Genomic DNA, 25,097 nt, shown 5'->3' with positions numbered 1-25,097 from the left:
TAATCATGTGGTCATTCAGATTGGAGTAAGAAAACATTCGAAACTCAGAGATGTTGCAAGAGTATCAGTCTTGCACTGTGTTTGCAAAGATGCACCAATTGTTAACATTTTGCCGCATTCGCTTACCCTGCCTCTCCACATTCATCACATTGTTACTGCTCTTGCCCAACAGTTTGCCAGCAAGCCGCGGGCAAGGGGACTCTTGACCCTGAATATTTCCTACTATCTCTTGAAAACAAGAATTTCCACTTGTGTAGCCCAGCCATGATCAAACTCAGGAAATACGATGTGGATACAATGTGATTATTTAATCCACAAGACCTATATTCAAATTTCGCAGCTGTCTTGGTCGTGTCCCATACAACAACTTCTACCCTGGTTGTGTCCCCGACCCAGGGTCACGTGGAGTTCTTGTTTGCATGTGGCCCATGAGGTCACTGGACAGTGGACAGGAGCAGCCCTGGGCTGGCGCCCACGGGACAAAGTCCTTCCTCCCCACGTTGGTTTTCTCCTGCAGGGAACACTCCAGCGCCTTTCTCTTGGTGCCTGAACTCCTTTGGGAAAAGTGGAGGCTCTTTTCCAGTAAAAAGGCTACTACAGAGCACTTAGTGACTTTCCGGTCCTGATCACTGACCTTCCGTCCTGGGCCTCACCAGGCCTGTGGAAAGTGCACCGGGTTTAGGAGCTGCCTGTCATTCACGGTGATGATGGGCAGGGCGGACCCCTCAGCCGCCATCACCCGTCCGTTCGGTCAGAGTCAGGGGAGGGAGCACCCAGGGACTCAGGTCCGAGTGCCTGCAGTCCTGCCTTTGAATCCACACCCTGGGGGCCCATGTCCCCATCAGTCTCCTTCATTTCCATATCCCTGGCTTCCAGTGTGTGCTCGGCACACGGCAGGTCCCTATCTGGAGCTGTTCCAAGGGTGGGGGCCCAGGGAGCTTGGCAAACACTGGAAAGAGGCCTGGAAAAGCAGGTGCCTGTTGGGGTGGCGGCCCGCTGTCCTGGGGCTTCACGAGGGAGGTCCTGGCCTGGGCAGAAACTCTGTTTCTGGAAGAGCAGAATTGGCACATAGGGCGGGGGGAGAGCCACGGTGGTGTGAAGGTGCAGGCAGGTGGCCCCAAACCTATGGATGGCCCAGAGTGGAGGCATCGGGGGCTCTGACGACACCGGCTTTCTGAGGACCAAAGTCCGGGAAAGGGGCTGGAGGGGAAGTGTGGGGCCACGCTGGGAAAGGCCTTGATGGTGAGACATGGAGTTGAGATTCTGTCTCTTGACAGTTTTCTTCCCAAATGCTGAAGAATCACACGTGCCTTTACAACTTTGGCCAAGTTCAAAGGAAACATTCTCTCATTAACATGTTACTATTATAAATACTAATTATTTTTTTTCCTATTAACATGAAAGTAGACAACATAAAAATAAAAACTGTCCACCCATGTTCCCCCAAAGGACAGCTCTGTGCTGCCAGTGACCATGAGACCACGCCTCAGGAAACAGAGCTGAAGACACGGGAGCCATGGCCGGGTCTAAAGCGGGGAGGGATGTCTCACAGGCTGTGTGACAAGGAAGTCACTTCATGCTTTGCGATGTCATGGCCTCATCTGTCATGCAATGGGTTTAGACAGAGGATTCCTAAGAATACAACTGGCTGGCTCAGGGAGAGCCCTCTGGAGGTGGTCCTGTCACCCCACAAGCTGGGAGCTGTGGCTTGGTTGTCACGCCACGAGCCCCATCATCTGGGAGTCTCGAGCCGGTGCTGGAGCCCAGAGTCTGCCACAGCCTGGCCCACACCTGGTGTGAGACCTCCGGGCTCTGTGCATAAAGGCAGTCTTTGGTCTTGAAGTCTAGGAAGTGACTAGGCAATAATCTGTATTGGGAAAGGAAGAGACACCCCCTTCACCAGGGTGACGGGCAGAGAGCAGAAGAGAGTAGAGGCTGGGCCTCTGGGTGGTGGACACACCCTTGGGTCAGTTACACTGGGACCAGCTTGCTCAGTTGGTCCCATCACTGTAGTGACCAGAGTCGAGCTGGGCTCCCACCAGCCAAGGGCGGCTCTCCTGGAGACTGACGGTTTGAGAAGACCTTACACTTGGATGCAAGGATGCGTGAAATTGTACATATTCAGATCGGCCAGTGCGGGAACCAGATTGGAGCCAAGGTAAGGAAAGTTTGATTACTAGGACTAGCTTTCTTAAGGTCCCTGGGGGATAGCCAACTAAGAACACATCCGCAGTCAGCGGGGAGGGCAGCAAGCCTAGGAGATCACATGCACTTGCTGAACACTTGGCTTTGTTGACCGATGGCTATGGTGAAGGAGACGCAGGAGGTAGCACAGGCTTCAAGGGTTAACTGAATTCGTGTCAATTTTACTGCCGCACCTCTTAGGCCATGTACGGGGGAACCTTGCTTACTTTCCCAACCTTAGCAACGAACTTTCATATCTAAAGGTGGTAGTTTGTCCCAAAACAGTTTCCTAAAGTTTGTTGGGCAACTTTTAAAAAAAATATATTTTATTTATTTATTTGACAGAGAGAGATCACAAGTAGGCAGAGAGGCAGAGAGAGAGAGAGAGAGAGAGAGAGAGGAGGAAGCCAGCTTTCTGCTGAGCAGAGAGCCCGATGCGGGGCTCGATCCCAGGACCCTGCGATCATGACCTGAGCCACCCAGGCACCCCTATTGGGCAACTTTTTACATGATATCGCTAAGATGCCTTTCCATCCCCTCCCTTGTTTATGTTACAAAGTTTGAAGCGATCCACATCTGTCCCACTCAGTAAGCTATCAGAGACGAAAGAGCTAACCCTAAACGTTTTAGGGTGTAGTTGTCAAAATAATGAAAATGAGCTCTCTGGAATATACATGGGTGTGTCTCCTCCCCACCCAAATTTTTGTACGTGGTGCCGGATTCAGTGGCTGACACTGAGAGATGACACAGCCCAACAGATCTCCTACCCAAATGTCAACCCTAGTTTTACACACTTGTAATGCGTTAACAGCCATCTGATGGTTCCCTTTGCCATTTCAAAATTACTTTCACTAGTAGGAACGGCATTAAAAATGCAGTTGCACTGGGGCGCCCGGGGGGCTCAGTTGGTGAGCATCTGACTCTTGGTTTTGATTCAGGTCATGATCTCATGGGTCATGGGATGAAGCCCTACGTGGGCTCTGCGCTCGGCAGGGAATCTGCTTGAAACCTTCTTTCCCTCTGCCCCGCTCCGACTCTCACTCTCTAAGGTAAATAAATACAAACAAATAAATAAATCTTTAAAAAGTTTTAATTGCGTTAAATTTAATTAAAGTTAAAGTTAACAGTTAAAAATTTTTAAAGGGTTTTTTTTGAAGATTTAATTTACTTATTTGACAGACAGAGATCACAGGTGGACAGAGAGGCAGGCAGAGAGAGAGGAGGAAGCAGGCTCCCCGCTGACCAGAGAGCCCGACGCGGGGCTCGATCCCAGGACCCTGGGATCATGACCTGAACCAAAGGCAGAGGCTTTAACCCACTGAGTCACCCAGGCGCCCCAATAGTTAAGTCTTTAAAAAATTAAATTTTAAAAATTGTGGTGAAACAGCAGCATAAAATTCATCGTCTTCATCATTTTTTAGCGTACAGTTCAATACTGTTAAATATCTTCACAATGTTCTGCATCCAGTTTCCAAAATGCCTTTCCTTTTGCAAAATTGAAACTCTGTCCCCATTAAATAGTAACTCTCTATTCCCCCCCACACACATAGCCCTTAGCACCCATCCTTGTACTGTCTAAGAATTTGAATTTTTAAAAAATTTATTTACTTACTTAGAGAGTATGAGTGGAAGTTGGGGCTGTGGTGGGAAAGGCAGAGGGAGAGAGAAGCTCCAGCAGGCTCCACGTCCAGCCCAGAGCCCCACATGGGGCTCTATCCCATGACCCCAAGATCATGACCTGAGCCCAAATCAAAAGTCAAATGCCCGACCTGCTTAGCCACCCAGGGACCCCCGAATCTGAACTCTCCTAGGGGCCTCATAGAAGTGACATCACACAATGTCTGCCCTTCTGTGTCTGGCTTGTGTCCCTGAGCATCACGTCCTCAAGGCTCAGCCACACCGCGGCCTGTGTCCAGATGCCCATCCTTTTCACGGCTGAGTAACAGTCCACTGCGAGGCCAGGCCACACTTTGTTCATCCGCGCATCTGTCAGTAGACACGCAGGTTGTTTGCAACTTTCAGCTACTGGGAATAAGGCGGCTTTGAAAAACTAGTCTAAAAAACTAAAACTAGGTGTTTCAGACCTGGGGCAAAGAATATCACTGCTTGAAAAGAAGTTGCCGTCTTTCTGTGCTGCGGTGATGAGATGTTCCTGAGTGGAACACAGAGAGAAGCGGGAGGCAGCAGCCCCGGCACTCTGAAGTGGGAAGATAATCTGGAGGGAGGCGAGCGAGAGGAAGTGCAGCGTCCAGATAGGGTCTTAGCTTTTCCTCTGGCATCCTGTTGTCTGGTCCTTAGGGCCCTGGTGACTTATTATTTGGGGCCATAAGAACCGTGAGAAACATTCAGTTTGCAGTGTTAGAGAACTTATTTATTCTTTTTTTTAAAAAAAGATTTTATTTATTCACTTGATAGAAGACACAGTGAGAGAGGCAACATAAGCGTGGGGAGTGGGAGAGGGAGAAGCAGGCTCCCTGCTGAGCAGGGAGCCAGGTGCGGGGCTCGATCTCAGGACTCTGGGATCATGACCCGAGCCGAAGGTAGACACTTAATGACCGACCCACGCAGGCGCCCCAAATTTATTTATTCTTTCAGATCCTGAACAGTGCTAGTAATTTACTATAAAATAGAGTCTGGTTAACGAGACCATGGCCAGAGCAGGGCCATCACTTCTAAGATATGGCTGGGAAAACACCCTGGGGGATTTTAACATAAATGAATATATTTTCATTGCACTTGAATATGTCCTTCTCTAGGGCAATGAAAGGGGCCATCTCAGAAACTGTTTCCATGCTAAGAGCTCTGCACACAGCTATATTAATAAATACTGTATGTGTGATTAAAATTGTCGTATGTTTCAAACAGTCAGAAGAGCTGTGTATCATCTGGACTTGTGTGCCGACCTGATCATGAAAAACGCACATGGCTAAAACCTGGGCCCGGATGTCCTAGTTATTATGGGCTTTTTGGAAAACTGCATGAAAATAAATCCCCAAGTGAAGGAGATATTATTGTGAGATCAGATAAGAATTCAGTCTGTTTTCATTTAATGGGATCTATACTTTACTAGCTTGAAGCACTAGAAGGTGAAATTAGAGATACCCGGTCTGATGTGAGCTGTAAAACGACAGCTTTAATGTCTACCACGGCCTCCATTTAGTAGGAGCAAAATCCAATTTAATATCTGAAGTGTTGGCATTTTATTTAAGGCGTTCAGGTAGGTATAAAACAGTCTTCATGTTCACGTTTAGTGGCGGCCAGAGCAAGTTACCCCGTGGAGCGGGCACTGACAAATCGGGCCTGAAGGCACGTCTGGGGAAGGGGTGGTCAGAGGGACCCCTCCAGGCAGGCCCGGCAGCCCTCCCTTCCTGTCGCTCCCATCAATCCGCTGGCTCAAGGGGCCCCTCCTGCCCCTTTCTGGGGTCCCTCCGTACACGGACCTCCCCTCCTGCTGCTTTCAGTTCTGGGAGGTGATTGGCGAGGAGCACGGGATCGACGTGGCCGGGAGCTACTGCGGGGACTGTGCTTTGCAGCTGGAGAGGATCAGCGTGTACTACAACGAGGCCCAGGGTAGGACGCGGTGCTCTGCTGGCGGTCCTCGCCTGCCCCGGGAGCCCAGGCGGGGTGAGGTCCAGGAGGCATAGCGGGATCCTAAGACTGGCGGGTCCCTGGGTCGGGTGTGGGGCAAGGGTCCGGGGAAGAAGGCACTGAGTGGTTTAGACACATGTCTTAACCCCCGCTGCCCAAGCACCAACCTTCCTGTTTAGATGAAAATCTTGAATGAAAACCGGCATCACTTTGAGCAGAGGCAGGATCTCCGTCATTGGCCAGACAACACAGCAGCACGGAAAATGATGGAGAACGTATTTCCAAAGTATCTTATAGATCTGTGCACTTGTTGGGGTCAAGGGTATTACTTCAGATGTCTTTCTTCTAGAAATACCTTTCTCCCGACAGGGATCATAAGGTTCTGTTTTGATGAAACATTAACTTCTAGAAAAACACCGGCTTGCTGACTTCTTCCTACTTTTCTACACAGGTAAGAAGTATGTGCCGCGGGCGCTGCTGGTGGACCTGGAGCCCGGGACGATGGACAGCATCCGATCCAGCAAACTGGGAGCTCTCTTCCATCCGGACAGCTTCATCTACGGTAGGCTGTCCGGGGGGGGGGGGGGCGCCCCGGGAGGAGGGGCGGGGGCCTCCTCGTGGTGCCCCCCTTCCCCCGCCCCCACCAGCCCGGTAAGCGGCCTCCCTCGGCGCAGGTAACTCTGGGGCCGGCAACAACTGGGCCAAGGGCCACTACACGGAGGGCGCCGAGCTGGCCGAGCGCGTGCTGGACGCCGTGCGCAGCGCCAGCGAGGCCTGCGACTGCCTGCAGGGCTTCCAGCTGGTGCACTCGCTGGGCGGCGGCACGGGGTCCGGGATGGGCACGCTGCTGCTGGGCCGCATCCGCGAGGACTTCCCCGACCGCATCGTGAACGCCTTCAGCGTGCTGCCGTCGCCCAAGGTGTCCGACACGGTGGTGGAGCCCTACAACGCCGCGCTGTCCCTGCCGCCGCTGGCGCAGCACGCCGACGCCTGCTTCTGCATCGACAACGAGGCGCTCTACGACATCTGCCTGCGCACGCTCAAGCTGGCCGCGCCCGGCTACGGCGACCTCAACCACCTGGTGTCCCTGACCATGAGCGGCGTCACCACGTCGCTGCGCTTCCCGGGCCAGCTCAACGCCGACCTGCGCAAGCTGGCCGTGAACATGGTGCCCTTCCCGCGCCTGCACTTCTTCACGCCCGGCTTCGCGCCGCTCACCAGCCGCGGCGGCCGCCAGTACCGCGCGCTCACCGTGGCCGAGCTCACGCAGCAGGTGTTCGACGCGCGCAACGCCATGGCCGCCTGCGACCCGCGCCGCGGCCGCTACCTGACCGTGGCCTGCATCTTCCGCGGCCGCATGTCCACCAGGGAGGTGGACGAGCAGATGCTCGGCGCGCAGAAGCGGCACAGCGGCTGCTTTGTGGAGTGGATCCCCAACAACGTCAAGGTGGCCGTGTGCGACATCCCGCCCCCGGGGCTGAGCATGGCCGCCACGTTCATCGGCAACAGCACGGCGGTGCAGGAGCTGCTGGGCCGCGTGGCGGAGCGCTTCTCGGCCATGTTCCGGCGGAGGGCGTTCGTGCACTGGTACACCAGCGAGGGCATGGACGTGGGCGAGTTCGCCGAGGCCGAGAGCGACATCCGCGACCTGGTGTCGGAGTACCAGCAACTGCAAGACGCCAGCGCGGGTCCGGAGGACGACGGGGAGCTCGCGGGGGAGGCGGAGATGGAGCCGGAAGATGCGCCGCACGAGCCTCGCGGGGCCCTGTGAGGTCGGCAGCGGCCCCGGCCCGCCGGCTCCCCACGGGGCGCACCGCGGCCACCCGGTGTCCCGGTGTCCGCACGCACGCGGGGCGCAGGACCGGACCCGGGAGGGAATTGGGGGCGCTGGGGGTCTTCGGGCATCCGCTAACCTTCAAAGACTTCGCTATGCGCTGCACGCTCTACTAACTGGTTTTTTTAATTAGCAAAGTGCATTTATCGCGAAGCACAGCGCCTTAGTTTAGCGGAGCTGCTCCGGCAGTTACTGCGCGCCCAGCGCTGTGCGTGGCATCAAGAGGACGTGGGCGCAGGGTGCAAGCCGCCGCGCTGCCGTCCACTCTCCACCCTCTCCTGCCGCTGAGAGCACCCTGGCACCCTCGCGTGGCACCCTTGCTGAGAGTCATTCCCCAGCTTCCCACCTCCCGGTGCTCGCTGGCCTCCTGAGAGCCAGCTGACTAATTGGTACGTGGGGAGCTGTGCGGCCGAGGCAAGTGTGAGTCAGCATCCACTAGTGAATCGTGTAGACCTTGTGGGCACATCAGCGAACTAACTGGAAAGGGAAAAGGAGTTGGAAAAAGAAAAAGTGGCAGTGCTTTTCACCCAAATACCTGGCCACCCCGCCCCCACCCATGAAGCGCTAAAGTCACCAAGCCTGATCCTCTGCTCTTTATTTCTGAATAGCCAGCTTTTAATATAGACAAAACAAAGACATTCTCTCGGGCACCCCCGCAGCACGGCACTGCTCAGGGGCTCCCGAACTTATTGTTGGCCAAGGGGAGAACTGCTGCTGGTATGGAGCGGAAAACTTCCCGCTCAAATTTATTTCTGCGTTCTCCAGAACAGCTCAGATCCAGCAGCTAACTCTGCAGTGGGTGTCTTACTCAGCGGAGTGCTTCCAAGTTTCGAAGGAAGATAAAAACAAAACACTTGCAACAAGTCTTTACGCCTGAGCATTTAAGGAAGAAGAGAGGCACCGTGCAAACACCATGGGGCAGCTGCCATCCTCATGCCCGAGACGTGCAGGCCGAAGTCTTAAAGACTGGACTTCAGCTGGGCTGTCCGCTCCAGAAGCACGGTACTGGGCGGCTTGGCCTGTGTCCCACCGCCCACGGGGAGCACACTCAGGACGGAGACTCATTTACAAAACAATGAAGCACATTTCTTGCTGAAACACATTAGTTCTTCTCCACAGGTTTTAAGTGTACAATAAAAAATGAAGACCGCAATCTACTATTTTTTTCTTCTAATCTATGCTTTTGGTAATTATTGTCATTTAGGCAAATAGCTAAGCCAGCTGCGTGGGAGAGCCAGGCCGCGGGGAATAAGCCACCCGCCACTTCTGCGAGTTGAAGATAAGGGACAGTGAGAGCCTCAACGCGAGGCTAATTTTGTCAAATGATATGAAAAAGAGAACTTTCTATCCTGACACATTTAAAGCATCCTTTCTGTTTCCCTCTGCTCACCACATATTAAACCTGCCTCCCCCAACCTTAAGAAAGGGCAGTTCCCAAGGTCCTAAATCCAGCAGGTGCAGACAGCTCCCGTGAAGAAAAAGTCCAAAGGAAAACAAAAACCAATCCCAAGAGTGAACCATATTTTAATTTATTGGCATTGTCAATCTAGAACAAGACAAGGATTTTTTTTCCATGCAGGGAGATCGTTTTCAGTCTGTCGTAACATGGACCCACGCATCTTCACCCTGGAAAATGTAGCATTTCAAGCTTTACCCAGGGTCTAGGACGAAAGAAAATGCAACAATTGCTAGTCCTTTGTGTTTTCTTAAAAATCCAACATGAACATGGCAATGACTTCCCTGTCACGAACTGTGTAATCTATCTTTGGCGTCACTTCACATGGCTGATGTTGACCCTTGACTCTTGGCTGTAAAAACTGCTGTTTCACGTGCACGGCCTTAGCTGAACAGAGCTTCTCTTCTTAGTCGAACCAAGTACTCTCTGGGCAATAAAGAAACTCGTCTGCTTTCTGAAAACACCCAAAGTCCCCTGTGCTCCAGGGGCGGGAGCATCCCCTGCAGGACATGCGGAGGGCAGCTTTGTGTTGTTTACTGGAGTGGGATACTACATCCTGACCCCAAGGACATCACAAGGTCGAAGGAGCTCGATGTGGAGTTGGGCTTGGCTCCACTGCAGGGGCTCAGTGATGTCCTCAGCCAGCTCAGTGCTCAAACAAAACCACCCGACCTAAAACCAGGTCTCATTACTTAGAACGCCTCTAGAAAGAGGGATACATTCAAAACACCGCATCAGACTCATAATAAAATATTTACTAATTCAAATTGGAAACGAAAAGCGCTTAGGGGAGACAGCTCCAATGAGTAGAACTGCTCATAACCACGAGCTGCCGAAGGATCCATAACTGATCACACTTCCTTGTCTCTGCAGGTCGGACGCCTTTTTTTTTTTTTTTTTTAAAAAAAAAAAACAAAACAGGAAAATGAAATCTGGAAAACACCTCTCTAGTTCTTTGCCTTGCTTCTCTTTTGAAATAACAATGTCAAGAAAGAGGCTCAGAGATCAAATCACTTTAGTAGTTGGGAGCACGGAGTCAGAACTGATCTACTGGACAGAATTCTTCTACTGCACAAGACATAACTCTACTTGGCTCCCATCTCTGGAGAAGTAAAATGAACCAAGCCCTGGGAAAGAACCATAAATTTAGCAGAAACAGTTGTCACTGCAGGGTCTTGCAGATGTTCCTGCTTGATAAAATTGCAGGACCCTTGCCTATGCTTACAGCCCTCACGCTCAGGAAGTAGTCATTGGTGAGAACATTGGCAGATGTGGGGGAAATGAAGATACAAAGAACTGCAATTTGTCATGCCCCTGAACCGCTGCGGGACTCGGACAGCAATGACAAAAAGTGGGGAGTTTATCCTCCGAATTATTTGATGTTGTGCAGACAAATGACACCAGTTTAATTAAAGTAAGATGGCTCTCCACCTAAGCACTACTAAATGAGCTGAAAGTCACTGTGCCAATCACTTCTGCTTGTCAGGGCCTGAAACGAGATTCCTTTCTGATGCCCCAGGACTCCTATCACCTGTATGCTTTAAGTCACCACCCACCAACATCTGAATGTACTGACTGACCAAAAAATGGACAGAATTCGAAACTAAAACTGCTTCCTTTTAAAAGTGCTCTAAGAACTTAAGGGGCAAGCTTCTAACACATCAGTAACTTACAGATTACTCTTTTTTCAGTTTCACAATTTTTACGGTGCTGCCAGAAGTCTTCTCAGCATTTGCTTTGAACTCGGCCTTCAGTGCATCTCTCACTGCTTTTGCACAGATCTGGGAGTACCGGATGTAGCTGGGAGGGAATGAAAGAGGGTATCAAATTAATTATCAATAATCCAGCGAGGCTGGTCATTGTTACTGGTTTTGTTTTTTTTCTTTTTCCATAGTTTAAATTTTGGTTTGATTGTACATTACCGTGGAACTGGATTTAAAAATGACAAACGCCAGAAGCGATCTACAGAGAGAAAAAGGCCAGAAAAAAATGTACCAAAGTGTGAGCAGGTATTAGAATAGGTCATCTTTTTTTTCTTCTTTATACCATCTTCTCTCTTTCATAGATGTTAATTTAAAATAAAAGATTCTCAGTGATTCTTAAAAATCCCACAGCACAAGAAAAAGACCAAATGTTGTTATGAGAAGCTATAAGTATAGTAATAATAATAAAAAAAATTACAATTTCTCTACTTAAAATTTTTTTCTTATACTATTCTTACAAGATAAAATACATACAATTAAGAAAGAACTACTTTGAATTCAACAGTTCTGATTATTTAAAAGTTTTCTTGAAAATACTGGACTTTGTTTCCCAAGTCTGCTATTGAAGACACTTCCCAATCAAGGTTTCTAAATAAAACGAAAAAGTCTTTAATTCTAATAAAATATCTAACAGCCTGCTTCCTGTTTGGTAGATGGACTCCCCATCAACATCTTATTTTCCACAAAATGTCAGCTCACTTTTTACACTTTCTGAAAACAGGAAGGGGGTGGGAAGTACTACTGTCTATTTTCTCATGTTTCAAATTTGTTTTTTTGGGCCAGAGGCAGGCGTTCCAATGCCTCCCGGGGTGCTGACTAATTGGGCTGCCCTTCAAGGCTGCTCGATCTTTGCCACTACTTCATGCACCTGCAGACACTGCGGGTGAAACCGGGCGCTGGTGCTGCCCCACCGACGGCTGGCAGGACGGTCGGGCAGGGCCGCCACACCTGTCCGAGTAGGTGCTTAGGAAATGGTCCCTGTTCCCCGCCGGTCCACCTTCCACCCGGACGAAACTGTGCTCGACCCCACGAAGGGGCGACTCTCGTCAGGTCACGCGGGGAGCGCCCCAGGCCGAGGCGCATGGCCCAGGGGCTGCACGAAGCCACCAGGTGTGAAGGCGGCGTCCACGGCTCCCCCGTCCCTGGAGGTCGTGTCTCCGGACGGGTTCCACGCGTGAGCTTCCGAGGGTCCCCACTGCCCTCTGTGCCGTGCGCCGAGGGCCGCTGCCCTCTCACCGGGAGGGCGGCCCGACGGCGACGGGACTATGTGCAGTAACAACGCGTGGGTGAGGGACACGCAGGCCCGGGCCGGGGTCACGCGTGCAGGGCGCAGCCCCGGGGCTCTGGCGCCCCGTCGAAGCCAGGGGGTGGGGGCACCGCAGGTGCTGGGTCCGCCGCCCACGCGCCGCGCTCTCGAGGCGCCCCAGCCCCCACCGGCCGTGCGCCGCCATCTTGGGTCCGCGCTCCCCGGCCCCGACCCCCGCCGCGCGCGGCGTGACCTCCGACCCCGGGCCGCGCCGCGGGCTCCCCGTAGCCCCGAGCAGCGGGTCTACCTGAGTCCAGCCTGTCGCCAGTAGGCCACCATGATGTCGCGAGAGTGGGCGCGTGGGGTCGAATCACGAGGACGCCTCAAAGTCGGCTCGGCGCACAGCCCAGCGGCAGGAAGGTCAGGCCTGGGAACCGGAAGAGGCGGGACTCCGGACCTGCCAATCTCGCCGCCTCTTGCCCCGCCCGCCCTCCCGAGCAGCCCCTGCTGCCCCGCAGCGGAATCGCCCCGACACCGGGAGCCAATGGGGGCGGGCGGCGGGGGCCTCGGGTACCAATCCCCGCGCGGGCCGGCCGGCCGAGCCCACCGATTGGATCCGCGGCTGCCCCGAGCGTGTGCCCCTCGGGCTTCCGTAGTAGCCCCGGCGAAACAGCGGGGCGAGGGGGCAGCTGGGGGCCGGGCGGGGCAGGGTTGTCCCCGCAGCCCGAGGTCATGGCCGCGCCCCGGCGTCGGCGGGGAGCACTTGGCCCCCTCCCCCGAGGGGCAGCGGGCAACGGCAAAGCCGGCCCAGGCAGCGCGCGGGCCTCCAGGGTCACCCGCGAGGTGCGACGGCCTGGACTGGGCGGCACGGGCGGGGGGCGCAGGAGCGCGTGTGCACACAGAAGCGGAGGGCAGGGAACGCATCGTTACAAGAAGTTTTCAGAAACTAGACACCTAACTCCCACCGTTAATGCTGGGTGGGGTCAGACGCCCCACAGGCCGAGTGTAACCTAGAGACCCTGTCCCTGTTCAGTCCCCCAAAGACATCTGCTTGCCGGCTACGGAGGTTTCAAACTATCAGCTACTTCACTACACTGGAAAATGAAAATTCCTAGAATTTTATCATTAGAGCAGGATAAAAAAAATCAAACAGGATAAATATTTGTTTAGAAATCTTTTTATCATTAGGGCATTACACCTTTTTCAGAACAAGTATAATTCACAGAAATTATACAAAGCAACTTTTTAATCAAAGATCAATATTTTGCTATGTTTTGTTTAATTGAAATGTTATTTGTAAAAACCATCTCCGGTTACAAAAAATAATCAAAAACCTTACTGGATTTAAGTTGCTTTTACAAATGTCCTAAGAAGTCTTAAGCTAAACAACATTTTAAGTAGAAAAACACTAATTTTTAAATAGTTTGCTATACCATTTCTCTGGTTTATGTATATATACTAACTGGTTTCCTCTACAGGAAACCTGAAGGGTATATTACATTAGCACGGTAAGATCAAGGCAAGAGCTAATCACCTTTCAACAAAAAACACTCCGTGTGCAACAACTGCAAGTATCAAAGACAGTCTTTCCTGGTCCATAACTGCCGCTACAAAATATGAAATACATGTACTGGATTGTTTTCCAGACTGCAGCTGCCCCTTAGCATCCAAAATTGATTTCCCACAAATAAAAGCTGCAAAGCAATTCACATGGTGGTTGGTTTAGGTCAATGCTTTTCTTCTCATTATTATTCCTTTTTTCTTCCCCACCGCCCCCATCCCCCGCAGTTGCACTGTATTATTAAAAACACTGAGTACCTGGGATTTATGCTTCAGAAAGACATCGTTTGAGTAATTTCAAATGACGTACAGCTCTTCATGTGAAAAAGATGTTTTGTGGTCACAATTACTTCAAAAAGTAATTATATTCAAATAACCTGACATATCATGCTTTAGCAATTACAGAGCCATGATTTTGACACATGGCAATTTATAAGTTAGGCAAATGTGAAATGCTAAAAGATGTGAACAGCTGTTCTTCTGTTTAAGTTCAGAGTGCTGCAAAATTCCGGTAATGACTTTATTTTTTCAGTGAACATCACCAGCCCACGGTATAGCATACTAAGTCATAAAGTACAAATCCAAGGAAGGTAATGCCTTTCCTAAGTTAAAAAACTTTGGCAAATTAATACAGTACTCTTTTAACAGGCTAAAATCCTTTTTTGCTTGTTTGTTGGAGGCATGTATTATTTTAGTGATAATTTTCATTTCCAAAAATGTCATTTAAGTACCAAAACAAAAAACACTGTGGTTCTTAATGGTGCTTTATAGAAGGGCAAGTTATTTTATACAAATTAATAGGTTTTCTCAAACTAGACTTTCTCCTTTTACAGAGCATTTCCTCATGCAAGTTCTTGCAGCTTACCACAGCAGGGCAATTGTAGGTGTTTAGGTGGCTCTGCTTTTTTCTGGGGTTGGTCCAAAGCCAGGTCGAGTTCCAATGCATGAAGAGCTTTACATTTCTACCTTAAAGGAGATTTAATATGGCAATATGATATTCTAAGTACTTTTCAAAAATTGTTAAATTTTCACATAAATACTGGAATCCTCAAAATCAGCTGGTCATTTCAAACAATGATCCCGCTTATTTAGAGACCCTGAACTTTCTTTGTTTTAATCAGAAGTCCTACAGCTTTTCTTCAGCTTATTGAAAAACAACAACAAAAAAACAAAACAAAAAACCAAACCAAAACAAAACAAAACAAACTCTACCTAAAATACGGTTTTATTTTTTAAATAACAAATAAATATACTGCCAGTTTGCAGAGACCTGGGGGGCAGATGTTGGGTACTGATTTTCATCCTCATTTCTCTACAAATGCCGCTGCTGCCATCGGTGTCCTTATGCTCCCCCTCGCCGAAGCCGTCAATTCTTCAATCTCAGCATTTAATTTATGTATTACCCATTCCATTGCTTCTCGGCCCTTAAAAAAACCCAACACATCTATTGTTACCAAGTGAGAGCAAAGCACATATCAAATAAATGCACATCAGGAAGTAACAAGGAGCATATACAAGTATAACTAAACCTCGCCAGAATGGATGGTTTCTATCCTTGTTTTTTCTTTAATATTACTTACCAAATATCGAATGCCTTGGGCAACTGGAAATTGATCTATAAACTCATTTTTATTTCGCACACAAAAGATGTTCTCAAAATAATCTATAATTCAATGATCGTGACCATTTCATTTCTGATTAGAGTGATCCCTTTTTGGGGGATCAAAAGGTCAAACCCAGTTTTTTGGTTTTGGGGTTTTTTTTTTTTTGTCCCTTATTTTAAAGCAGAGTCCTGTATGAGTCCCTGGAAGATGCGGTCCCTAACTTCCTCTTCAACTGTTCTCTCCTGGTGCTTCATGCAAGTCCTTGAGGAAGAAGCATTTCCTGCTTCCTCTCTCAGGGCCTTTGCATATGCAGCCCCTCTGCTGGAGAGGCTTCCTGGCACACCCTTAACAACCAACACGCCCCTCATTCGGCACTCAACAGAACACTCAAGAAATACTTGTATCTCTGTGTACTTTTCCTTTCCTTTTAAAAAAAAAAAAAAGATTTTACTTATTATTTGACAGAGAGAGAGAGACAGCACACAAGCAGGGGGGAATGGCAGGCAAAGGGAGAGGGGGAGGGAGAAGCAGCAGGCTTCCCAACAAGTAGGGAGTCCAATGCAGGGCTTGATCCCAGGACCCTGGGATCTGGACCTGAGCGGAAGGCAGACTCTTAACCCACTGAGCCACCCACACGGCCCTACTTTTCCTTTTCTAATGATGTAATTAATGTTGCCTTCTTTTTTTTTTTTTTTTTTCCAATTTATTTATTTTCAGAAAAACAGTATTCATTATTTTTTCACCACACCCAGTGCTCCTTAATGTTGCCTTCTTATGGGGTGCCTGGGTGGCTCAGTGGGTTAAGTCTCTGCCCTCGGCTCAGGTCATGATCTCAGGGTCCTGGGATCGGCCCCTGCATCAGGCTCTCTGCTTAGCAGAGACCCTGCTCCCCCCCCCCTCTCTTCTGCCTGCCTCTCTGCCTACTTGTGATCGCTCTCTTTCTGTGTCAAATAAATAAAATCTTAAAAAAAAAAAAAAAAAAAAAAAAAAGTTGCCTTTTTAATACCATGAGGGCAGTGTTCCCTGCTGTATCCCTAGTCTAGCCTAGCACTTTGTCTGGTACAGAGATGGCATCTATAAATATATTTTGGCTGCTGAATGATTGATTACATTAAACATGTGTGATAATAGAGTGCATTAAGAATCTCTTTCTCTAAACTTAAATTGTTTTCAATCATGCGTTCTCCAAGGGGCAAAATTAGCTGGGGGTGGGGAGAGGTGAAAATAGCTCACTCTCCTTATTATGTACATGGTATACTCATCCTTTCATCCATCTATCCATGGTGTTAAAAACTTTTCATGGTGTTAAATATACTTCTCATGGTGGCTGTTAAGAGTAAAAAATGCCTAAAACGAAACTGAGGGTTGCAGGGCAGAGAGGATAATGAAAAAGGTTGCGAACTGGTGTTTTAAACAGTGACAATGACATATCACCAAGCACTTCTGACGTGCTGGGCCCTGGGCACATGCATTCCGCATGTTATCTCATTTACTCTTCATGAGAGTTACCAGCCCAACTGCTAAGATGGCTAACTGATCTCCACTTCACAGATGGGAAACTGATGCACAGAAAGGTTAACTTAATTGTCCAAGTTGGAAGGCTGGTAAGAGTTACGGCTTGTGCACAAATCCTGGGGTGCTAGACTGCAAAGCCAGTGCAAGAAACAGCCTAGATGGGTTCTCAGTGCACTGTGGCCGAGAGTCAGTTTGCCAGGACACACACGTTCAGCACTAAACTCTTTTAAGATAAGAAACCCAGGAGGAACCATTAGGGAGCAGTCTGACTTACTTTATTAGCATTTGAAGATATCGTACTTGCCATGAGTCCTTCCAGGTAACTGCTGAGACTGACTCCTTTCACAGTGATTATAGCTTCTTGAGTCAGAACAGTTCTGGAACAGAACCCATTCACACAATTTCAGAATGACCTTTCATTTTTTAAAGAAATATATGATTAAAAAAAAAAACTAAAACACCCTGTAAGTTTTTCAAAACATTTTTTACTCACTTTTCTGGGTCCTGAGGATGTGGTTTGTATATAAGTCTCTCATCTACTGAAACCATATTTGTAAATGAAATCTACAGAATGAAAACAAAACAATCATTTTAGAAACCACAATGAAAAGCATTTGCAAATTAATTCACAAACCAAAAATCTTGCTACGTAAATACACAAATAACAAATTTTACTGCAAATACAGAACTTAAATTTCACTATTCACTGCTTCCTTTTTTTTTTTTTTTAAAGATTTTATTTATTTATTTGACAGAGAGAGATCACAAGCAGGCAGACAGAGAGGGGAGGAAGCAGGCTCCCTGCTGAGCAGAGAGCCCGATGCGGGCCTCGATCCCAGGACCCTGAGATCATGACCTGAGCCGAAGGCAGCGGCTTAACCCACTGAGCCACCCAGGCGCCCTCACTGCTTCCTTTTTATTATAAAAATAATACATATAACCAAAGCATGACAGCAGTAATATGCACATGATCCCAAATGCATTTTATTGGGTGCTGTCCCCTAGATACAAGAAGTGGCCTCACTGCTCCAGAGAGGAGCTGGAAAGAAAAATGCAGCATATTACCACTGGTTTCTTAAGCTACGCTGAAGAGCCTATATTTACCTGTACATCAACTATAAAAGAGAAAAAAAAAATTAAGCTTCTAGTTTAAAATAAAAACAAAAGGGAGCCCACACTTACGTTAGTAGATTTAAGTTCCATTGTCTTCTCTACAGGATCAACTACAGAATGTTCTTGCACGTATGTTTTAGTTCTTGCAGCACCAATGAGCTAAATAAAACATTCACAATTAGTAATCAGAGGAAGAGGGATTTCTTAACAAGTGTATCAATATCTTGTATGAAGGTAAAAATGTGTTAATATCTTGAACCCAAAAAAATCTGTTTCGTAAAAAAAGCAGGAGGAATCAAAGGTCAGAAAGGAGGCCCATTTGAGGGTGACAGGAATTTATACACCACGAATGAGACGAGACTGCCAGATACAAAAACCCTTCCCAGAGGCAGTGAGCAAGCAGCCCGGGGAGAAGGCGCGCAGGATAAAACGTATCCTGAAACCGCCAAGGTGTGACAATGGAGCCCGGAGCCTGAAATGTGGAAATCAGAATATTCGGGTAAACATGGCATCTGGAGAAAGGAGAGGTCAAGAATATGTCAATATTTTCCTAGAGCAGTCTTGAGGGAGAGGGTGTTGCGGCCTCATTCTCCAGACAGAAAATCAGCCATCTCATGAAGGAAGGGAATGCATCCCACCCGGCATCGCTCCTGCGCCTGAACCCCAGCCAACCTCCCAACCTTGCTCATTTCGGTGTCCCCACTGTCTCACACAGTGGTTTGTGCAAAGGAAGGAATCAGGATATTCCTGCTGAAAAATGTGTCCTTTAGTTTTCTGAGTGGACGCCCCGTCCCCAAGGAGAAAGAAAACGGAGTCTGCTTATCATCCCAGAGCCCTTTCACACTGTCATCATCCGGCACTCCAGTTTCTTGCTGGTTAAATTGGCTCACTAAAGCCTGCTCCCATGTAACGGAATAGAATTCCTGTTTTTAAATGTATCGGGAGGAGTCTCAGACCTTGGAGCAACTTGGGCACAGCAGAGCCTGAGAACACGCTCCTCCCTTAGCGTCATGACCCGTCACTGACCACAGCCACTGTCCGCTAACCATCGCCACCATCCCATGGCTTCCAGATCTTACTACTGGTCTGAAGTGGCTGGCAAAAGCAGGAAAAGCAGAACAGAACTCCCTTTAGATTACAGAGCATTAGCTGGCTTCCTTCAGAAGGTTTTATCAGGCACCTTCATGAAGACTGTAATAATATTTCCAATTCATTATACACTCATAACTCAAGTTTATTATAATACAATTTGAACTGATGCAAAAATGACATTCAGAATCGGCTCCCACAACCTATCTGAAATTATAATGTGGCTAATGTGGCTTAGAAAACTTCTCTACAGCAGTCACATTTCCACAGGAATGAAGACACACTTACAGATTTCACAATGGAAGGCAGTCCCCACTCTGTGCTGAGAAGTCTATGGCTATGCAGCTTTCCAGAGAGATCCACGTGTCTGTCCAGCACATCAACCCCAACCACGCTCGGGTTCATAGGGTTTGGGTATTTCTGCATTGCGGCTGTCGTAACGGTTTCCCATGGGTGGCTGCCGACATGAACCAAAAACAAAGCATTTGAAAAATATGCATATAAATTAAAGTGTTTTTATAACCCATCAAATCATTCTTTACAGTTGGAAGTTTAATTAATTTAACTAGGGAAAATTATTTTCTGAAACACTGACTAAAAGATGATTTGGGGAGCTCAATTTCCATTTTGAATATGTACAGAATTCAGTATTTTCCCAGCACACAGGCTGTATGGTACAACTGAGGTCTATAAAGATATAAATAGCCTATAACGCATTCGAGTTTCTTAAACAATCTTTCCTATTTACCCACGTTCACTTTCACATGTAAATTTTGTTTCTAAGAATCACTAATTCACAAAAATGCATTAAAAAAAAATATGTTCTATGAAAACAAGCAGAAAATAATTGTTATTACTATGTCCAGCCCCAATTCCATAAAGCTATAAAGATGTAACGAAAGTAAAAGAACTTATAGACACCGTAAACTCTTCTAGGAATTACAAAAAGATGCAAAGTATTATTGATTTAAATACTATATCAAATTTAGTAATTTGAAAAAAGTAAATTAAAAATCTATTTTTTTCTATATTATGGTAATAAATAACAGTGGCCCCTCCAGTCAGTCTTTATCCATTGCTCTCCCCAAAGGAGTGATTCTGATTTGTTTTGAAAAGGTCACTCAATACCATGAAGTGTTTTTAAGGCGCTTCTAATATACTCTTTTCTCATGTTCTCTCTTAAAATTATCTTCTTGAAAAAGCCCATGTGATGTACATTTGTTCACTTCACAACCTGTGTGAATCAGATGCTGGTACAAAAGCCATCCTTTTCAAAAGAGCCCCTTATTAAGGACAAGGAGTACTGGAGGTGACTGAGCCTGTGGTCTGACGCCACCCGATCTGCGCTCGTCTCCGTTGAAAGGGGGAAAAGAGATCTGGAGAGAATGTTTCAAACCACACTTACCGATAAACCACACAGCATTACTTATTTTTCTAAAAGCAAAATAGGTAGGCCATTAATCCAGTTCAACTTCTCAGAGGACGAAGCCCAACAACTACTTCTTGCCAATAGAGGGACAATCTCAACACCATTCATTTCCCAGAACTGTGGACAACCAGCGACATTATTTTTAATGCTTTCATTTTTGCTATTATAGAAATGAACCTCATTCAGTTTTTAATCTCGAGCCTTATTCAGCAATCAATGCAGGTACGTGAGGGAGCTACTCCGTAAATCTAAACACTCCCCACAAACAGCAGTGATACAGGCCGAGCACTCACACTGTAACCAAGGCAACTATCTAAAATGAAAATCAGATGAACCCTGTCCCTGTCTCCGTCTAGTCATACACTAGTTAGCTGGCTTCCTTGTGCTTATCTCTTCCCCCCATCCCCTCTAAAAAATTAATAATTGCACATGGCTTCGGGGTGGGTATGTATTATTTGTAACACAGTCCTTCTCTACTCTGAGCCAACTTGAAAACACTGGTGTTGCGTTAACCTGAACTAAGAGTGCTTTATGAAACATAATTAGTTCAAACATTACACAGGACGCATGTCAAGAGTCTTCCAGCAATTAATCTGAATCCTTCCGATGTAATCATGTGTGAAAAGACCCTACACGAGAAGATACTCAGAAGGACACCAAAGATACTCAGAAGGACACTCAGAAGACACCACCTGCCCAGTATCTTCACCTGTAAGATGAGGGAGGCGGACATTTAGGTATACTTAACTCCAGCCGGGCACCAACAACGTCTTGCTTAATCTCCCGGTATGTAACCGATCACAGAGTGCGGCACACAGCGGGCATTCCTACTTGTTGAAGGAACCAATGAACCGCTTCACCTGGACGCCGACTATATGGAGTCCCAGAAGGACGTGCTGAACGTGTATGGGTAAGGCAGAGAATGAGGACTTTGATACTGTAGACAGCTGTGTCCTTAGGAAACACTTGGCAACAGTAAGATTTGTGAGGGGAGACGGTCACTTCCATTCCAGGACTGGGTTTGAGGAGCCCCCAGGGCATGTGAGCAGAGCTGTCTGGTTAAGACCTGAAAACACGGATCTGAGAGAGGCTGGAGCCAGGGTAATTTCTGGGCGCCCTGAGTTCGCATGTACCAGCGAAAGCCCAGATGACTGGGGGACAATGGGGATCGGGGCTGCCTCTCCCAGGGCACGTGCAGCATTTGTCTGAATGTGTCTGTCTCCGGAGAGGAGGATCCCAGAGCGTTCACGGGATCTCAGACAGGTCTGTGGCAAAAAGATGAAGAATCACTGATGACATTCAAGACAAGAAGGTCACCACCAAATTGTCCCTGAACACGGACGCTGAAGGGGAAGAGGGCACACCGGAGAGAGCGCAGGAGGAGAAGCGCCTTAAGGGAGGCAGAAAAAGGAGATGCAAAGTTCAGGGAACTTCTGAAGCGCTGACATCCGGCCCGGACGGCCAGCGAGAAGCCGTCCGTGGGCCCGAGCGCCGACAGACGGTCAGCAGACAAAGACCAACCGGAGGCGACAGACTCAGAGACTCTGAGCACTCCGGCGAAAAGGAACCTTCCCCCTGACCGTCACGTTCCACACCTCCCCGGCCCCGCGGGCTCGGGCACGCGTCTGAGGCACTGAGTACGCAGGTTTCCCCCAAGAACACGGTTTAGAACAGCCAGACGGCCAGACGGCGACGCGAAAACACACTGTAAAGCTACGGAAATCAGAACAGTGTGGCACCAGCGGCAAGATGGGCGGAGCAGGGCGCAGGGCTCGGACACCGACTCAGACGTCAGTCACCGCGGAGCTCGGGCGTCGGGTGACCCCGCGAATCAGGGACCGGCGGGCGGCGGGGAGGGCGGCGGGCCGTCCACGGCGAGGCCGCGCGGCTCCTTCACGCAAGGAGACGAGACACGGCCGCTTACACGCGCGTTCGTTCGCCTCCGGAATCACGGACCCGGCAGGGCTCAGTCGCCGCCAGCCAGCCGTAAGGACAACTGTGTCACCAAGAGCCCCTCCGACCAACAGGTGTGACCGAGCGTGGCCGCGAAGCCCTGCTCGGGCGCCCGCACCACCGCCTTCCGCGTCTCCCACGACGGGCAGCCCAAGGTCACTCGGTATGCGGGAGCCGGCGCTGGACCTTGGACTCCCACTGCCACAAGGCCCCGCTCCTCAGGTCACGAACTGCCAGGAAAGTTTCGCGTCCCGGTCGCCCGAGCTGCCCCGGGACGACGCTCCACCCCGAGGCGGCGGGGCGGCCGGACTCCCGACAGCGCCCACGCTTCCTGCTCGAATCCGCGGATCCCCGTCCCACCGGCTTCGGCACGGCCGGGAGGGGCCCCAGGCGCTCGTCACACCCCGGGTGCAGTCGAGGACCTCGTGCCGGGCGAGGCCCCCACCAGCCCGGGGACCTCCCCGGGCCGGCCCGTCAGTACCCGCGTCCGGACCCCCTCCCGGCCGGGGCGGCGGCGAGGCCGGAAGTCCCGAGCTCTCTCCACCGCGGGGGTCGCAGCCCTCGAGTCCCCGCCCACCCGGGCCCCGTGGGACTCAGGCCCAGCTCCCGCCGCCACTGGGCCCGACGCCTGGAAGCTTCCTGAGGGGCGCCCCGGCCTCGCCACCACTCCGGGCCCGAACTGCCCGTGCGCATCGCCGACGCGTGCCACGCCCCAAACTTACTCAAAGACGTGCTCTGAAGTCCAGATCTTCATGGTGCCGGCAGCCTGCGCGGTGTCCCGCCGGCGATAGGGGACAATAAGGCGGAAAAGCCACACTTGCCCCCGCCCCGCCCCCCAGACACCCCGTCGGCCGCGCAGCGCGCACGCGCCGTCGGGCCCAACGCGAGGGACGTCCTGACGCGCTGCCCCACGCCCTATCCCGGCCCGGGTTTTGCCCCAGCCTAGCGCGCGGCGCAACGAAACCCCGCCCCTTAGCGCCGGGCGCAACGCGCCGGCGCAGTTCCGAGGCAGCGCCCGGGGCCGCCGGCGTGGGCGCTGTGCGGCGCAGGCGCGGCACGCGGCCGGCTGCCCGCCCCCTCGCGGGCGGTGCGGGGAGCGCTGACCTCTGCACAGAGTTGGGTCGGGCCCAGCGGGTTCCTGGGCGTACTGGGCAGGCTTTGCTCGCGTGCTAGTTCCCCTGCGCTGCCAGGCCTGTAGGCCCGCCGACACGGACAGTACTGTGCTGTGTAGTTGAGCAGATGTCCATGGCGCCTCTTTAGAACATTCCTACAACTCTGATCATGGACTGTGGGTCCCCAAATTTATCCAAGGGACCAACCAACTGGCCACCGCCCGTCTCTACCCGGACTGCGGAGGTCCCAAGTCATCAACCAACCGGCCACCGCCTGTCTCTGTGGAGGTGGTGGGCGTCGCAAAGTCATCCAGCCAACCAGCCAACCAGCCAGCCACCTCCTGTCTCAACCTGGACTGTGGGGACCCCGAAGTCATCCAACCAGCCAGCCAACCAGCCAGCCACCTCCTGTCTCAACCTGGACTGTGGGGACCCCCAAGTCATCCAACCAGCCAGCCAACCAGCTCAGCACTCATTCCTCTTCCCTCCCAGCAGTTACGACCCTGGGTGGGTGGAAGACATAGACACGCAGAAACTAACACCAGGCGGTGTGACCAAAGCCTGCATGAAGGGTGTATTTAGGAAGCTTGGGTACTAGTTGGAACAGAAGGGAAAACATGGCCCTGAGTTGGTAGATGTCATCCCGAGAGCGAGCTCCCCCATCACTCCTCCTTAGCCGTCCTCCAACCCCTAGATCTTCCATCACAACATTCCACTGCATTGTTTTCTTAGCAGGCATCACTCTCTGAGATTCTTACTTGTTTAACTTCCACTTGAATGTACGTCCCTGAAGGCAAGGATCTTTCCTGTTTGCCCAATAAATGATTTTCAGTACCTGCTAAATAGTAAAGGTTCCGTGATTCTTTATTGAAAAATAAAATTATTTGTGGAATGAATGAATTACTGAAATCACATATTTATCTGTTTTAACTTCTACAAGAATGCAAGCCCTCAAGGGTGAGGCTCTTGCCAGACTTGTTCAATGACTGCGGCGCCTACATAATTATTGGCTGCGTAAGTGAGCGAATGACTAAGAACTGAGGGGCAGGCAGGAGCACCACGTGACACCGTATGCAGGTTAGCCTGGCCCAGTGGACAAAGTGCAGGGCCTAGCTTTCAAGTTAAGCCCTCCCTCCCCTCCTCCCCCTCCTGTCCCTGTCCCTAGCAGAACAATTTGCCATTTAAAATGATGGCTGTGGAACAAAATCTTTACCTCTGGTTACTTAGAAGCCAGTTAGAGACACTACCTCATTCTTGTTCCTAGCTCCTCTGATTGTTAAAAACAAATAGCAGCCAGGTTAATTTAGGAGGGAGGATAATTTTTTAAAAATAGCTGAAGTCCTTTATATAGAAAAACAGAAAAATTACATTAGGCAGGAAGGAAATAATATGGTTGGGTAGTTGCTAAGTGCAATTTGTGGTACCTAGGACTTAAAAAAAAAAGCCCTGTGGAAGTTGGAGGGAATTCTTGGGGAGGTAATGCTTTAACGGCGGCTGAGAGAGGCTTAGCCTTGATTAAGACGCAAAGTTAATGTTGCTGGGTTTTAAAAACACTGGTTCAAGACCCGACAGCACAGTACAGCCTGTCCTCTGCTATTCCTGGAGCTCCGTGAAGCTGTTCACCATCTAGGATTCCTATTCTGTTTATTTT

The 25,097-nt window shown here is 49.8% G+C and overlaps 3 protein-coding genes across 6 annotated transcripts; 1 reads left to right on the top strand and 2 right to left on the bottom strand.

Moving 5' to 3' along the window:
• Positions 1–2,101: 2,101 nt before the first annotated feature.
• Positions 2,102–7,543, top strand: TUBB1 (tubulin beta 1 class VI). Its single transcript, XM_044262281.1, has 4 exons — positions 2,102–2,158; positions 5,646–5,754; positions 6,224–6,334; positions 6,447–7,543. The coding sequence occupies exons 1-4, from the start codon at positions 2,102–2,104 to the stop codon at positions 7,541–7,543; spliced, it is 1,374 nt and encodes a 457-aa protein (XP_044118216.1).
• A 1,576-nt stretch (positions 7,544–9,119) lies between these two features.
• Positions 9,120–12,529, bottom strand: ATP5F1E (ATP synthase F1 subunit epsilon). 2 transcript variants are annotated; one of them, XM_044262743.1, is made up of 3 exons: positions 12,379–12,529; positions 10,736–10,862; positions 9,120–9,267 (listed from the first exon to the last, which is right to left on the bottom strand). In XM_044262743.1, exons 1-2 carry the CDS (start codon positions 12,408–12,410, stop codon positions 10,739–10,741), a joined length of 156 nt encoding a protein of 51 aa, XP_044118678.1. In that variant the 5' UTR covers positions 12,411–12,529; the 3' UTR covers positions 9,120–9,267; positions 10,736–10,738. The 2 variants fall into 2 exon arrangements, with proteins under 2 accessions (XP_044118678.1, XP_044118677.1); XM_044262742.1 differs by having other exon boundaries at positions 9,120–9,232; positions 12,379–12,506.
• Positions 12,530–13,232: 703 nt separating this feature from the next.
• Positions 13,233–23,174, bottom strand: PRELID3B (PRELI domain containing 3B). Of its 3 annotated transcripts, none has more exons than XM_044262740.1 (7): positions 23,057–23,174; positions 19,241–19,409; positions 17,933–18,022; positions 17,244–17,314; positions 17,025–17,127; positions 14,902–15,055; positions 13,233–14,597 (listed from the first exon to the last, which is right to left on the bottom strand). In XM_044262740.1, exons 1-6 carry the CDS (start codon positions 23,086–23,088, stop codon positions 14,936–14,938), a joined length of 585 nt encoding a protein of 194 aa, XP_044118675.1. In that variant the 5' UTR covers positions 23,089–23,174; the 3' UTR covers positions 13,233–14,597; positions 14,902–14,935. The 3 variants fall into 3 exon arrangements, with proteins under 3 accessions (XP_044118675.1, XP_044118676.1, XP_044118674.1); XM_044262741.1 differs by having other exon boundaries at positions 13,233–14,593; XM_044262739.1 differs by lacking the exon at positions 13,233–14,597 and having other exon boundaries at positions 14,839–15,055.
• Between the last annotated feature and the right edge of the window lie 1,923 nt (positions 23,175–25,097).

This window comes from Neovison vison, chromosome 8, assembly GCF_020171115.1.
Source record: "Neovison vison isolate M4711 chromosome 8, ASM_NN_V1, whole genome shotgun sequence".
NCBI classification, from domain to species: Eukaryota; Metazoa; Chordata; class Mammalia; order Carnivora; family Mustelidae; genus Neogale; species Neogale vison.
This window is presented reverse-complemented; position numbering and strand designations above follow the sequence as displayed.

Bases quoted from the DNA above. Each gene is read 5' to 3' on its own strand.
- TUBB1 (XM_044262281.1), top strand. From the start codon at position 2,102: ATGCGTGAAATTGTACATATTCAGATCGGCCAGTGCGGGAACCAGATT. The intron at 2,159-5,645 runs GTAAGGAAAGTT...TGCTGCTTTCAG, and splicing joins GGAACCAGATTGGAGCCAAG to TTCTGGGAGGTGATTGGCGA. The intron at 5,755-6,223 runs GTAGGACGCGGT...TTTTCTACACAG, and splicing joins GTACTACAACGAGGCCCAGG to GTAAGAAGTATGTGCCGCGG.
- ATP5F1E (XM_044262743.1), bottom strand. From the start codon at position 12,410: ATGGTGGCCTACTGGCGACAGGCTGGACTCAG. The intron at 10,863-12,378 runs GTAGACCCGCTG...ATTCCCTCCCAG, and splicing joins TGGCGACAGGCTGGACTCAG to CTACATCCGGTACTCCCAGA.
- PRELID3B (XM_044262740.1), bottom strand. From the start codon at position 23,088: ATGAAGATCTGGACTTCAGAGCACGTCTTTGA. The intron at 18,023-19,240 runs GTAAGTGTGTCT...TGTTTTATTTAG, and splicing joins TGCCTTCCATTGTGAAATCT to CTCATTGGTGCTGCAAGAAC. The intron at 15,056-17,024 runs GTAAGTCAGACT...GGTTTTTTTAAG, and splicing joins TATCTTCAAATGCTAATAAA to GGCCGAGAAGCAATGGAATG.